Source organism: Carassius carassius, chromosome 28, assembly GCF_963082965.1.
Source record: "Carassius carassius chromosome 28, fCarCar2.1, whole genome shotgun sequence".
In the NCBI taxonomy this organism is placed as follows: domain Eukaryota; kingdom Metazoa; phylum Chordata; class Actinopteri; order Cypriniformes; family Cyprinidae; genus Carassius; species Carassius carassius.
In genome coordinates, this window is record NC_081782.1 from 12,490,918 (window position 1) to 12,504,785 (window position 13,868).

General features: G+C 37.4%; 2 protein-coding genes across 3 annotated transcripts; both read right to left on the reverse strand.

Annotated features, from left to right (window-relative positions):
* Positions 1-889: 889 nt before the first annotated feature.
* ywhae1 (tyrosine 3-monooxygenase/tryptophan 5-monooxygenase activation protein, epsilon polypeptide 1) lies at positions 890-6,195 on the reverse strand. 2 transcript variants are annotated; one of them, XM_059514357.1, is made up of 7 exons: positions 5,955-6,195; positions 4,082-4,281; positions 3,886-3,992; positions 3,552-3,758; positions 3,182-3,318; positions 2,556-2,595; positions 890-1,970 (listed from the first exon to the last, which is right to left on the reverse strand). In XM_059514357.1, the coding sequence occupies exons 1-6, from the start codon at positions 6,016-6,018 to the stop codon at positions 2,588-2,590; spliced, it is 723 nt and encodes a 240-aa protein (XP_059370340.1). In that variant the 5' UTR covers positions 6,019-6,195; the 3' UTR covers positions 890-1,970; positions 2,556-2,587. The 2 variants fall into 2 exon arrangements, with proteins under 2 accessions (XP_059370340.1, XP_059370339.1); XM_059514356.1 differs by lacking the exon at positions 2,556-2,595 and having other exon boundaries at positions 5,955-6,194.
* A 2,513-nt stretch (positions 6,196-8,708) lies between these two features.
* Positions 8,709-11,109, reverse strand: crk (v-crk avian sarcoma virus CT10 oncogene homolog). Its single transcript, XM_059514358.1, has 3 exons — positions 10,566-11,109; positions 9,502-10,079; positions 8,709-9,311 (listed from the first exon to the last, which is right to left on the reverse strand). The coding sequence occupies exons 1-3, from the start codon at positions 10,783-10,785 to the stop codon at positions 9,174-9,176; spliced, it is 936 nt and encodes a 311-aa protein (XP_059370341.1). The 5' UTR covers positions 10,786-11,109; the 3' UTR covers positions 8,709-9,173.
* Positions 11,110-13,868: the final 2,759 nt, after the last annotated feature.

Consider the following 13,868-nt stretch of genomic DNA (forward strand, 5'->3'; position numbering starts at 1 on the left):
TTCTGGTTCGTCTTCTGTAATGACAAAGTTTTGTTTTTTAGCACTAGGATAGTCCATATATTCAAACAAGTAACTAAAATAGTTATAATTCAAATGCAAATAAATTCAGATATTCACCAGACATCCCACTCCTTATAATCAATGGATTCAGTACTTTTAACCATTCGACATGACATTTCCAGTCATTCCTGGTTGGTTTACTGCATAAAGACTGAGTATGTTTGTTTAATAACCCATTGAAATATTTTACAGCCTGGCTACGTAGAAACAAATTATATTCATTATAAAAATGTGAATGGAGTTTTAACCTTTTTTTTTTATTTCATGACTTTCCCAGATCTAGAAATCACAAGTTTAATACCCCTTTATCCTGATATAGCGAGGTTTTCCAGGACTTTAGGAACAGTGGTTCTTCAAAAACATTGTTGAAGGGGTGAATTAAAATAATAAATGTCTTATTTAAAATAATCTTAAGACCCCCTAGTTGTGAATCACGTCTACAGAGGGCCCTGTTCCACCACAGGGACCTGGACAAATTTCCAATTAACCTACACTGAGATGAGTTTACAATTTTTCTTAGTGCACTAAATACTTTGTTGAATGTTAGTTACAGAAATTAATATACATCATTCTTTAAATATAATCTAATCTTCAACTGACAGAGTCAAATACTAAAACCTATCAACTGGGACTGAGAAAATGCAACAGCCGACGGTCCAAGTCCTACTTGCCAAGAGCAAATTTTATTGATTTCTTCCTACTTCATAAAACATCATTTCTCTAACTTTGAAAGGTAAATGCTTCACTAGCAACCATTTTGTTTTTATGAAGGAAAAGCACATAAAAAGTAGAGATAAAGGAGAAAGGAAAACATTTTGAGTGCAGAAGAGGTGGTTAAATATTTTACTTGAGGCAGTTTTAAGTTAATTGTTAATTCCATGCTGTTTCGTTGTAATACAGATTCTACGTCTGTGGTTCCAGTCAGATATCCAGTAGTACAAACTAGTTTCAAGTTAACAAAGTACAGAAGAAATTATATGCATTATGTAGATTCAGAGGGGAGAAGAAAAATAGACTATTTCATGTAACTCATGCAGGCTTAAAATCAACTTTATTAGTGCTTTTTTTTCCTTTTGAGACAGCCAAATGGAGACCTGCATTTGTCTTAGTTCTAAAAGCAACAAGGCTCCTTCAGATTTATAGAGCTGCAGCCATCCATCCACCCACTATCATCATCATCATCAGCCTATGTGAGCAATACAGTATTTTAGCACAAATTACAGTCCAGACCACTGGCAAATGTTACTACATAACTACTACTTGGTGATGTTAAGCATTTTGCTCCACATGGATATCAAGAAATTTGCTTCGACTTTCTCTGAAAAACTAAATTAACAAAAAGAGCACTTTGTTTAGACTTGCCCTTTTAAAGGTTTGTTTTCTTTAAATGCATTTTATAATTGCACTAACACAGAAATATTACAGCTCAAACAACTAATAGTAGACATCAGTAACAGTAATAAAAGTTAATTTCTGTAATTACATTAAGAAAAACTCAAAATATATCCAGCAACTGATAAAAATGTTGAGAAATAAAGCAAATGAACATTTAAAAAAAAAAAAAGGACAAATGTTGTACCAGGACAAGAAAAGAATTATACTCAAAGAAGTATTTAAGTTCTGACCATTCAAAAATCATAATTGAAGTTGGTTTCATGAGTGGTATATTTTATTTCAATTTAAGGGCTAATAAAACAGAATAATATTAAAAATCAAACAAAGGGAGAGAAAACTGGGAGGCATCAAGCTGTTGAGTGCCACTCATAAGGTTGGGCTTGGTGGCTCCCTTTGTGAGTGGGGTCTGAGGGAGGGGAGGGGAAGGGAGAGGGGGTGGAGTCTCATATTGGCTGTGTTGTCTCATTGGTTTTCATCCTCCACATCTTGCAGCGCCTCTTTATTCTGTTCCTCACCTGTGCACAGAGAAACAAAGCCACGGTTATTGCATCCTGACACAGTTATGTCCCTTGACAATATGCAATCCACATGACGTGTTGTACACTGTAGCACATCAAGTCTGCAACCCTTGCAAGATCTGTGCATTACGAGTTTGCCAAATAAAAAGCTATAAAATGCTGTATAATACATGCTGTGAGAAAAACCTAATTAATCATATTATATTAATAGAATATGCCATTTTCAAGCTCAAATAAATAAAATTCTAGCTTAAGTCTAATTTGAATGCAGTGTTATCTCATGGGGTCATTTTACTTTCACACGTAATTCAATTCACAAACCAAAGGATAATACGCTTAGACACCTTTACTGTACATTTCTTAGTAAAACATAGCCGAATTTCCAAATTCTAATGTATTTGTACAACACAGCCATTCCAATTGGACATTGAGGATCTGGCAGTGATCATGCAGAAACGGTTTGTTTCAGACATGCTGCACATATAGCACTCTGGTGGCTACAAAGATCGCAACACAAACGGGTGAGTGATGATGCAATTTGTGGACAAAAGGGCAAGAGCTGGAAAAAGTGGCCGCACTTACAAATAAAGTTTGTGGGCAATTAACATTTTCCTTTAGGAATCTAAATAGTGGGGATGAAAAAAGGCAAGATGGATTAAGTTGGACGGCATGAGTCTGGACACATTACAAAATGACTTGAAATGTAGTAGAGAAAGATAATACTGCTGTGTGATGTGCACTAGTTCAGTATGTACTTTTGAAATCAATACAGCTATTAAAATCATAGTCTTTCGATGTAGGAATAAAACTTTGGGATTGACATACTGAATACCCTATATTAGCTCTAATAAAAATTGTATGCTAGAATAGGGTGTGAAAATGAAACTATTAACATTAAAACCACTATATTATATTGAGAAAATGATTTAATTTCTGTGGGATGAATCTGAAAAGTAGGCATGTTTGCTTGCACATTTCCACTGCCAATGTAGCCAGAGCCCTCTATTCGAACACTTTTAAAGGCAGATATTAGAGATGGTTGGAAACTATGTCTCACAAGTCCTAAATCGGGACACTCTGAAACAATCACTCTAAAAATAGCTTTGGTTTGTGGAGGAGCTTTTGAGGATGTCACCTTCATGTACCAATGGCTTTCAAAAGACATGTTTGTCAGGCTTAGCATTTGAAACTGCGAAGATCCGTCTTACCGTCTCCCTGCATATCTGAAGTCCATAGTGTCAGGTTATCACGTAACAATTGCATGATGAGTGTCGAGTCCTTGTAGCTTTCTTCACTCAATGTGTCCAGTTCAGCAATAGCATCGTCAAATGCCGCCTTTGCCAACCTAAAACCAACAGCCAGGTACATAAACTAGTAAGTGAAAAGGAATACATTGCAATGAACACCATCTTGGTCTGATAAGTAACCAAAAGCATCATCATTAAACTCATTATAATAAACAGATACCATAATCAAATGTAATGTAAGAATATGATGAATAGACATTTACAAAACTGTAACTGTCTGTTGTACTTTGTTAAGAAATCTGAAAACCCCCAAAACACCAAGAAAACAAACCTGCATGCACGGTCGGGAGAGTTGAGGATTTCATAGTAGAATACGGAGAAGTTAAGAGCCAGACCCAAGCGAATGGGGTGTGTAGGCTGAAGGTCTGTCATTGCAATATCACTAGCAGCTTTGTAAGCAACCAAACTGTTTTCTGCAGCCTCCTTCCTGTCGTTTCCTGTGGCAAACTCAGCGAGATACCTGTGGTAATCACCCTTCCTGATGCATCAAAGGGAGAAAAGGTCTGTTTGAAACATGTATAAATAAAGCCGTGACCTCATTAAATCACATTCGATTCATCCTTCGATTCCCTTAGAAAAAAAAAAAAACCTCATGGCTTTCATACATTTTGTAGTAGAAGACCTTGGACTCTCCTGAATTTGCAGCTGGGATTAGGTGCTTGTCCAACACATCGAGGATGTCATTGCAGATTGATTTCAATTCATTCTCAACCTGGACGTGAAAATTAAAAGGTTAAAAGCGTAAAACTAATCATTCTAGTTATGTGAATCAGAATGAACGGTAGTTAGGACATGTCTTACTGTTTGTCTATATTCCCGAATCATTTTCAATTTGTCCTCTCCACCCTTATTCTCCTCTTTCTGCTCAATACTACTGATTATCCTCCAGGATGCTCTTCTTGCCCCAATAACGTTCTTGTAGGCCACCGAGAGAAGGTTTCTCTCTTCAACTGTTAGCTCAACATCCATCCCAGCCACCTTCTTCATAGAGTCGACCATTTCTGGAAAAATTTCAAAGGAGTGTGTTGGATATTTTGCTGACTGCATTTAATTGCAACAGAGTACATGTCACAACCGTAGCTTAAATACACCATTTTAACTCTGTCAGAAACTACAGTTGGGATCCTGAAGTAAAATCACATTAGTTTTCTTCACAGGTAAATTGACTGACCAATAACTATTAATTGATGGTACGTGCTTTTGTAGAAGCCAGAATAAATATATTTTGGAAATAATTGTGTGTTTATCAGCAGAGTTTCTGGTTGAAAAACTACATTACCCATAATTCTGCAGAGAAATCTCCACCAATCACAAGCAAAAACCAAAAGAACTCTTAAGTGCCCGCCCACTCATACAAAAACCTGCAAATACAGCAAACTACTTAAATATGTGCATGCATAATATGCATATTATGCAATAAACTTAATTTTTCTATGCACAAATAAATCAACGTCTTTATATTTCTGCATTGTTTCAATTCTACAGTCACTCACAAAGCTTCATGGGATTGTAGTTCTTTCCCTCATTAAAGCTATTATGTCTCATACTGTTCGTCTCATTCTCAAATACGTTTCTGTTTCAATCCAAAGTTGTATTGTTGTGACTCACCTCATAACTGGTTGGTTTGATTCATGGCTTCCTATGAGAACAATACTATTTTTTTTTTAGTAAAGACCACTGAAAAAGTAGGTGGCCACTGTTGCACTCCATGGGGCATGTATTCTTTATTTACTCAAATAAGAGAGGCAAAATATTAACATCCTTACATATATTTGCATTCACCCTGGGTTGCCAGTATACAATCACAACACAATCTGCATATCCTGTTAATCATCATTCCTGCACACTACATGCAGCATACTTTAAAGTGTTGAGTGAAAACCCTAGATACCTAACATAGGTTAATTGGTGACTAAACTAGACGATAAATTACCAACAAGGCACATTTATAGCTGCTGATTTAGGATATCATTAAAATCTTGAATATCACAAGCCAGCGAGCCACTTCTCTTCAGTCTGAAATGAAATCTTATTGCAAAGCTAAGTTACAGTTTCTCAGCTTACAAAGCATTACTTGCTTTGCGTTACTGTACAACGGCTGAGTCTCAAAACCTAGTGAGGTAACGTTACCTGGCTAGACATTATTTTGGGTATCACAACTCAACGCGCCTTTAAGACGCAAAAAATGCTGTCCAAGTAGGCAGCTCAAAAGGTTTTGAGACACAGCCACGGTCTCTCGTAGCGTGCTGGGGGTGTAAAGGGAGGACCTCATTCAAAAATAACTCTTTATTGTGATTAACTGGGCCGATTAAGACAGTTGTTAACTAATATTTGAGCCGTTCTTCGCCTACATGAGGTTTGGAGACCGCAGCCACCCCTCCGCCATGGCTAGCAACAGCTTGCCTCACCCACTAACTCTCCGCCATTTTGTCTCCTCAATAAACGTCTCCATCTTCATATGGCATTCTGTAGCTACCCCAATATCACATCGACAGAATCAACGGACTGTTAAAAAAACTTTTAAGAGTAGACGAAAATCGGATTGTTATTCACAAGGTGTTCGCTTGGTTTAACTGCGAATTAATCCAGCTAACGTTAACCCGAGCGTCAGTTAGCCTGCATGAGCTCTCGCTTTGTAAAAATAACGTTCCCGTTACCTCTCAGTGTTTCTTACCATCGTATCTCTCCGCCTGCTCGGCGAGTTTGGCTTGGTACACCAAATCCTCCCGGTCACCCATGTTGGACAGCGCGCGGCGAGCGTGTTTTGTGAGATTGGGAGCGAAGGAGGAGTGCGAGTTCACCGGCAGGCCCCTACGAGAGCAACAGCTGCGGCTTGAATGGTGGAGTAAAGATGGCGTTACACCTTCATCCGGGAACTTTCACACAGAGCATCTCCACACACTCCCTCTCTCCCACACGAATGCTGGATTTTTAACCCTCTTTATTTGAACAGAGAATGAATGCTATGTGCCTTTTGTGTAACCTAAAGACTGGCAGCGATATTCTGGTAAAAACCACTTGAAACATTTGAATTTAAAGGGATAGTCCATTCAAAAAGAACATTCTGTCATCATTTACTCACCCTCATGCCGTTCTATTCTGTGAGAAATATGTTTAAAAAATAAAGCCTAGACCCAAATGCAATAACTTTTGAATTAACACATTAGAACACAATTATTTTGACTTTTGTAAAACGTTCAACTGAAGCTACTTTAATTTGTAAATTCCGTCAATTAATCTACTCATCATTTATCAGCATACAAGAAGATATTCTGAGAAACGTCCTTGTTTCTTGTCCATACAAGAAAGTCGATGGAAAATATTTGGAAGAATGTTGTTCACCGAATACATAGCAACAGTAAGTACCAGCATTCTTCAACAAAAGTTCCACAGAAGTCAGTCAGTCATACAGTTTTCGAAAAACATAGTAAATGATAACACTTGATTGCTTCAATCGAACATATTAAAAATACAATTATAAACTAAAAACATTTAAGGTATTATTTTAAATGGTATTTGATTTGGGTCTAAACTTTTTAAAACAAAAATACCAAACAAATTAAATGGTGTGCTGTTTTTCAGTGTAAATAACTAACACTAAAGTAATTGTGGAATGGTAATGACATAGATCACATTTTGATAAAAATAAATTTGCAACCAGATTTTCTTATTAAAACGAATAATTCTGGATATTATATAAAGGAACAATTATACTATAATAGAAAAATTAAACAAATATTTTCCATCACAGTATTGCTCTCAATAAAGTAATAAATACAAAGGCATGAAAATACTGACAGAGGCAAAGTAAAAGGTTTGAGTAGCATTACTATAGGGGTCAACTTTATTTCATGTACAGGAATAAAACCGTAACAAAAACGTAGGACTTTTTGTGTGACTTAAAACACTGTTCTGACAGACTTGGATGCACATAAAGGATAACACAAGATTAATTTCACAAAATGACTTGATATTTAGGTTCTAAACATAATACTTTGGGTACAATTAAAATGTACGGACACAACTTGGCGATTACTCTCAACTCAGACATAGAAAGTGGTGTGTTTTGAGGTGAAATCATTCTCACAGGACAGGGGTGAGAGCTCAGACAAGACTCCAGCTTTGCTTTGTGACTGATTTTAGTGATCTAATTTCATCAAGGTCATTTCTGACTGAGCGCAGACAGTTAATAAGACAGATCATGAACATCAAAGTCCTTCATAATTACGACTTAAGTGACAATTACATAACATGGCCGGCTTGCGGTCACATCATGACAACATACAGCTAACCTACACGACATAGCTTTCTAACATTTAGATGTGACAAAACAGTTTCCAGGTGATTGTCAGTGTTACCAAACAAAGTTAATCAACTTTTTCTTTTTAAAAGTAACAACAAATAAAGGTAAAGGGTAAAAACATTAACATTTGATAGTGTTCTGGTAGTCTGTCTATTAGTGTTATAATTGATATATTTGTCCACAGACATTCAATTTCTATTCACCGAATCCAGTCATTAGTAATGGAAGTTGGTTAAAAGAAACATTTTTGCAAGGTTGAACTAAATATACTCCACTTTTCCCCACATGTTGCGATTAACTAATTAGGCTAAAGACATTGCTGATTTGGTCATTGACAACAATCTGCAATTAAGGTAGGCAATTAGGAAAGCAACGTCTAACTTGGGCATTAAAGGACAAAATGCACTATATTTCTGCATTGAGATAGAAACTTGAGATAGAAACTAATACAAATGGCAATAGCCAGATAAACCAATCATAGATAAAGGCTACTCGTATGTGCAAAATCAATTGAGCAAAACACATTTGAGGCATCAGGTTAGGCTTTGCACATTAGTGTGACACTTCATATGATCCTACCGTGTTATTGTAAAGACAGCTGGGTTATTTTTGAATTATCTTTATCTAATATGTAAGTAGTTTTGCAGAGTTGTAGTAGTAAGTCGATACAACAACCGCTTATTGTATTTTCTATCTTGGCAAAGGAAGTTTTGGCAAAAACACATTAGTTATTTTAAGTGGCAAAGTCACAATGTTGGTTTTTTGTTTAAAAACAACAACAACAAAAATTCATTTAAGTCTATCATATGTTGACATATTGAGTCTAGCATTAGAAATTAGGGTTACACATTCAACAAATCTGCATTTAGTGTAATACTTCCAAATACAGCAATAATGGTGAAAGGAGCAAGTAGCATTTCCTGATAATATATAATGAAAATGTAGTAAAACAATGTTAGCGGTAGTGAATAATGATACATTGCCCATCTTGTATACATTAGAAATGTGCATAAATAAAACTAAATGCGGTGAGGGTTCGGCTACTCCATCTTTTATATAATGTACCGCCCCGGTAAGAACCGCTTCATGACACAATTGACTGGCGCTGAGCCAGTAATCACTGATGTTTGATCTGCATTTCTGAATATTTTCATGTAGTAGATGATTTGTAGGGTGAAACCTGCTGTGTTCTAGGACACTAAGTAGTGTATGCTACCGCGCATTCAAAGCAAAGGAACAGTCCCTTGTTAAGACACCAAACCGCTCATTAAGTTTTAAGTCCAAGCAGGCTTCTTCGTCTTTTCTCAGTTCACAGGAAGCCACACTCTAAAGCTCCTCTCTCTGTAGTGTATGGTGTTGCTTGAGGAATTTAGTGTTTACTTGGTAAATATCTTCAATTATTGCATAAAATCTAATAAGGGAATTGTTGCAGGTATGGAGAAGGTTGGCATGAGACACAATGGCACAAGGTAATGACGAGGCGGACAGGTTAAGGGCAGTAGTGAGGATGTGTGAGGAGCCAGAGTGTGTGTGTTTGTGTGTGTAAGTGAGTGTACATCTAAGGGCTTCTAGGGAAGACAGTCTGCTCTCTCAGCTCAGTTCGTCCTCTGGATTGTGCTGGTCCAGCAAGCGGACGTGGGTAAAGGGAAAATGGCCATGCTTTCCCTTGCACTCACCCTCCCACTGACCGTTTACATTGATCTTGGTCACCTTCACCATGTCGCCAACCTAAAAGTGTCAGAAATGGAGGAGACCCTTTGTTAATGCGATGTACAAAACAGCATACTTAAACAGAGAATTACAGTTCCACTGGTTTTATTTTACCAAATAATAAATAAAAATACATATTTTTTATGTACAAAATCAGTCATCTGTGTTGCACATAAAATACCGTGCAATAAAAAGTTACAATTGTTACCTCCAAAGCAAGAGCAGTCTTGTCATAGGCATTGGGAACTCTCTTCTGAATCGCCCTGGCATAAACCGGACCATTCTGTAGATTGGGTAAGGATGTCGGCTGGGCATATTGGCCCGGCTCGCCAAGCAGAGGTTGAGACTGAGAACTGTGGCCGTCAGAGTTGCCATAAGCTCCAGATCCTCTATCAGACCCTCCTGGGCCCCCTGATGTTGGCGAGGCTGGCCGGTACTTCTCCACGTAGGGCACTGGTATCATGCCGACACGGCCTTCTGAATTCTGTGCGTTCCACCACTGCTCCTCCGGCTTCTCCAGAACTCTCAGAATATCTCCCTTTCGAAACGGAAGGTCCTCGTCGTCATTGCCGGGGAAGTCAAAGAGAGCTCGGACGAACTCCTCTTCCAGCCTCTGAGGAGCTCCTCCTGTTCCTGCATTGACGCTGACGAAGGACGAGTGCTTGGCTTTGCTGATGGGCTCAATGAGAGTGGTGGTATCCAGGTAGTGGATCTTATAGAACTCTAAGAGTGCAGGTAAGGCATCGAATTCCTGATCTCCAATACGGAACCGAGGAGGAGCGAGTCCTGCAGGTGACAGCGACAAACACATAGGATGGATGGACTATCAAGATTTAATTAACTTGAATCTATGAAGACTTCACTAAATGGTAGATATAATAGTTCCAATTGTTGTCGTGTAAACATCACTATATTTTAAAATACCACACATAATAGTTAAATTATTTGTCTATAAACAAAAAAAGTGTTTTTTTTTTTGTCAAAATACATATGGTTCCCATTACATGTTAAACTATCTTATTTATCTGAGTGACTGAATCGAAAACACGGTTTATACTGAACAATATCATATCTCTGTACGTTTAAACATCTTACAGATAATACATAATTACTACGTAATACTAAAATGACGCAAAAAAAATCAGAATATGTGCAGAACTAGTCGTAACGTTAGTATAGAAGTGCACAGGTTTCTCGTCGAGTTGCTAAGCGTTTGCTAAAGCAGTATTTATTCGTCCCGTTGTTGGCAGTATATTTATATGCAGTGCTTACCTGGTCCGGACTGGCGATTGCTGCTGATGCTGTTTATTATGTAATGAGAGACTTTGGAGTTCTCCGACACAGACAGCACGTAGTCCCCGGGAATAGTGATCGAGTCGCGCACAAGGAACACTCCATGCCGCTGCCCTTGGAGCAGCGAAACCGCCTCTTGCCGGCTTAATCTCCCCCAATACCAGCTCCCTCGGTCCTCCGAATCAAAATTTCCGGCCATGACTAGCGCAAGAAAAAAGCCCAGGCTTCACAGGCCTTCCCTTCGCCTCTCCTTATCCGCGAGCAGCGTTCAACTCATGCAAAAACTTTACCGCGTTCCGTTGTTGAACACGTTTCAAATACGCGCAGCATTCGCACACTTTTCAACGCTTCTTTGTTCCAATCGGGTAGGGAAACAGCCGACGCCGGAATCCCAACGTGCACTCGACGCTAAAACTACGACTATTCGCCCAGCTCCTCTGATAATTGTTCAGTGTAAACCAAAACGTACATTGGAAGTTGTCACAAGGAAGTTCAAATATTTCAAATGGCGGACAAGGGAAACAATTTTTGACCTTATTTCCCGGAAATGATGCAATAACACAGTCAATTCAGACGGCGCCTATAGGTAGACATATTGATGCGGTCAATGTTGAAAATGAGGCCATAGCAGTTTCATTTAAAGACTTTACTGTTTTATTTACTTTTACTAGATAATTTTGGTTTTATATGAACACGCCTGGTTTTGTTTTACTTAATTTTGTAATATATTTACATTTATTTACTTGTGTTATATATACTCTTAACATCCAAATGACTAACGATGTACGTATTCATATTATTATTGATCCATATATAGTAATTTGTTTGATCTGTGTTTGATAATGTGTATGTATTTTTCTCTTAACATCCAAATGACTAACGATGTACGTATTCATATTATTATAATGATGTATTTTTCTGGCCAGTGTCAAAGATACATTTCCGCTCTGTAAAAATCTGAACAGAAAATGAAGCTAAATAAAATGTGTTTCTCAAAATCACGATAGTCTCTAAAGTAAAATCCAGTTCAGCCCTTAACTAACGTTAGTCCTAACTGGTCACCATCTGGGTGTACCATATGTTTTCCATCTAGATTGATTTGACCGGCTAGTATGGTTTGATGCTGTGTTATGGTCTACTTAACGTTATAGATCAGCCAATGACCAACTGGAAACCAGCTATCGTCATGAATTGTAGTTTAAAAAAGATTTTCCAGCAGTATAAAATGTATTTTTATTGGCCTTGTTGGTCCATATTTCCATAAATTAATTTTCTTATTGAACAATTTACAGACTCATTTGCGAATATATTAAAAGGTCGTTTGTGTTGAAAATTGCAAGGAATGAAACGGAAGTACGTAAACACATAAAACAAGACCAAGCCCAAAGAGTCCAAGCACGAAATAGTTGCCAACCACTAGATGTCGACATCGATTACTAATAGTTTACATTCCTCCATCCATCAGTCCCGTTCATTTACAGTTCAATGTTCCGTCGCACAAAAACGTTTACGTGTTTATTGTTGTTTTTTTTTACCACAGTTCTAACAGTCCAACATTTTATGTACTTTTTAATGCATAAATTAATTGTATGTTTGTTAAAGGTTTATTGATTTTGATGCCAACAGTCAAATACATTTTGTTTACAGGTAATCACATACACATATTGCTCTTCCTTGTTTTTTTTTTTAAATTGAAAGTGACGTGACATTCAGCCAAGTATGGTGACCCATACTCAGAATTTGTGCTCTGCATTTAACCCATCCGAAATGCACACACACAGAGCAGTGAACACACACACACACACACACTGTGAGCACACACCCGGAGCAGTGGGCAGCCATTTATGCTGCGGCGCCCGGGGAGCAGTTGGGGGTTCGATGCCTTGCTCAAGGGCACCTAAGTCGTGGTATTGAAGGTGGAGAGAGAACTGTACATGCACTCCCCCCACCCACAATTCCTGCCGGCCCGGGACTCGAACTCACAACCTTTCGATTGGGAGTCCGACTCTCTAACCATTAGGCCACGACTTGTCATCCCTAGCATTCTCCTTTCTTTATTAACCATTGTGGGAATACAGAAATACAGACAAAATTCATTGATCACAGCTCTTCAGTGCACTTTTATCAATATATAATTCCCTTTCTGTACTTAGAAGTATGGCTTTGAAAAACAGCAGGAGATTTTGAGGCTACCTGGTGACCATAAAATTAAACTATAATCTGCAATATATTGGTTAAATTTATTACAGAAGCAATTAGGCGCAATTAATTTTTATAAACCATCATTTGGGGAGGGAGATAATTCTACTTAAAAACACTGAACACGATTTTGCATGTAAGCATATTATGATAATATACAAAGTAGTACAGTATAAATGGATATAATAAATCTTAATTCTCAATTAAGTAATTTTAAATCATGTTTTCCATTAAGACAAATCTGTCTAATCAATATACACTGTCATTATAACAATAATTTCATTTACTGGCATATAAGAACTAGTTTGAATTACATTTGAATAATGTAATATAATTAGGCACTAAATAGATGTTCATACTATGAAATACCTTTATAATTTAATAACAGTGGATAAATAGAAATGGAACCTTTATATCATTTTTGTTTAAAGGATCTAAAGAAATGAGCTAAGAAACCTTACATTGTCTTCAAAATCCATGTCAAGCAGCAACAACAGAATAACAGTATTATATACTATCATATAACCAAACAACACTTTCTTTTTTTCCGTGAATAGAGTCTTTTCTCTTTGGCTTCAGTCCCGCTTCTCTGTATCAAACAAACATATTGTTTTGGGCCAACAGTGTGACAAGACATTTTGGTTTTCCACTTTATAAATTAGGGGCACTTAATATGATATCATCTACGTCCAATCCACCTGACACCTGGGACATGCATATTAATTGGACAATACTAAGTAGAATTTAGGTTGTTTTCCTCTGCTGGAGAGAACATGATGCTTGCAACATTCAGATGCATAGATGGACACACCAATTCATTGGCCAAGCCAATCTGCTTATATCCAGCATGTTTAACTGATTTAAATGTGCACCGACACAGCAAAATCCCCAGAGTTAAATCAATGTTGCTCAGAGTACATATTGTCCCAATCTACAGTGTTAAAGTAACACTGAAGCCGGAGTTAAAGTTAATGGGATAATTAAGCAATTATTTATTTGATGAGTGAGTATTTGTAAAGAAAACCTGATGTTAACAATGTTAAAGATGAACAACTACTGCTCAGGCTTTTAGACATAAAATGC

Bases quoted from the DNA above. Each gene is read 5' to 3' on its own strand.
- ywhae1 (XM_059514356.1), bottom strand. From the start codon at position 6,018: ATGGGTGACCGGGAGGATTTGGTGTACCAAGCCAAACTCGCCGAGCAG. The intron at 4,282-5,954 runs GTAAGAAACACT...AAATTTTTCCAG, and splicing joins GCAGGCGGAGAGATACGATG to AAATGGTCGACTCTATGAAG. The intron at 3,319-3,551 runs GTTTGTTTTCTT...TGTTGGTTTTAG, and splicing joins TCTCCCGACCGTGCATGCAG to GTTGGCAAAGGCGGCATTTG.
- crk (XM_059514358.1), bottom strand. From the start codon at position 10,785: ATGGCCGGAAATTTTGATTCGGAGGACCGAGGGAGCTGGTATTGGGGG. The intron at 10,080-10,565 runs GTAAGCACTGCA...TGTCACCTGCAG, and splicing joins CAATCGCCAGTCCGGACCAG to GACTCGCTCCTCCTCGGTTC. The intron at 9,312-9,501 runs GTAACAATTGTA...TGACACTTTTAG, and splicing joins AGACTGCTCTTGCTTTGGAG to GTTGGCGACATGGTGAAGGT.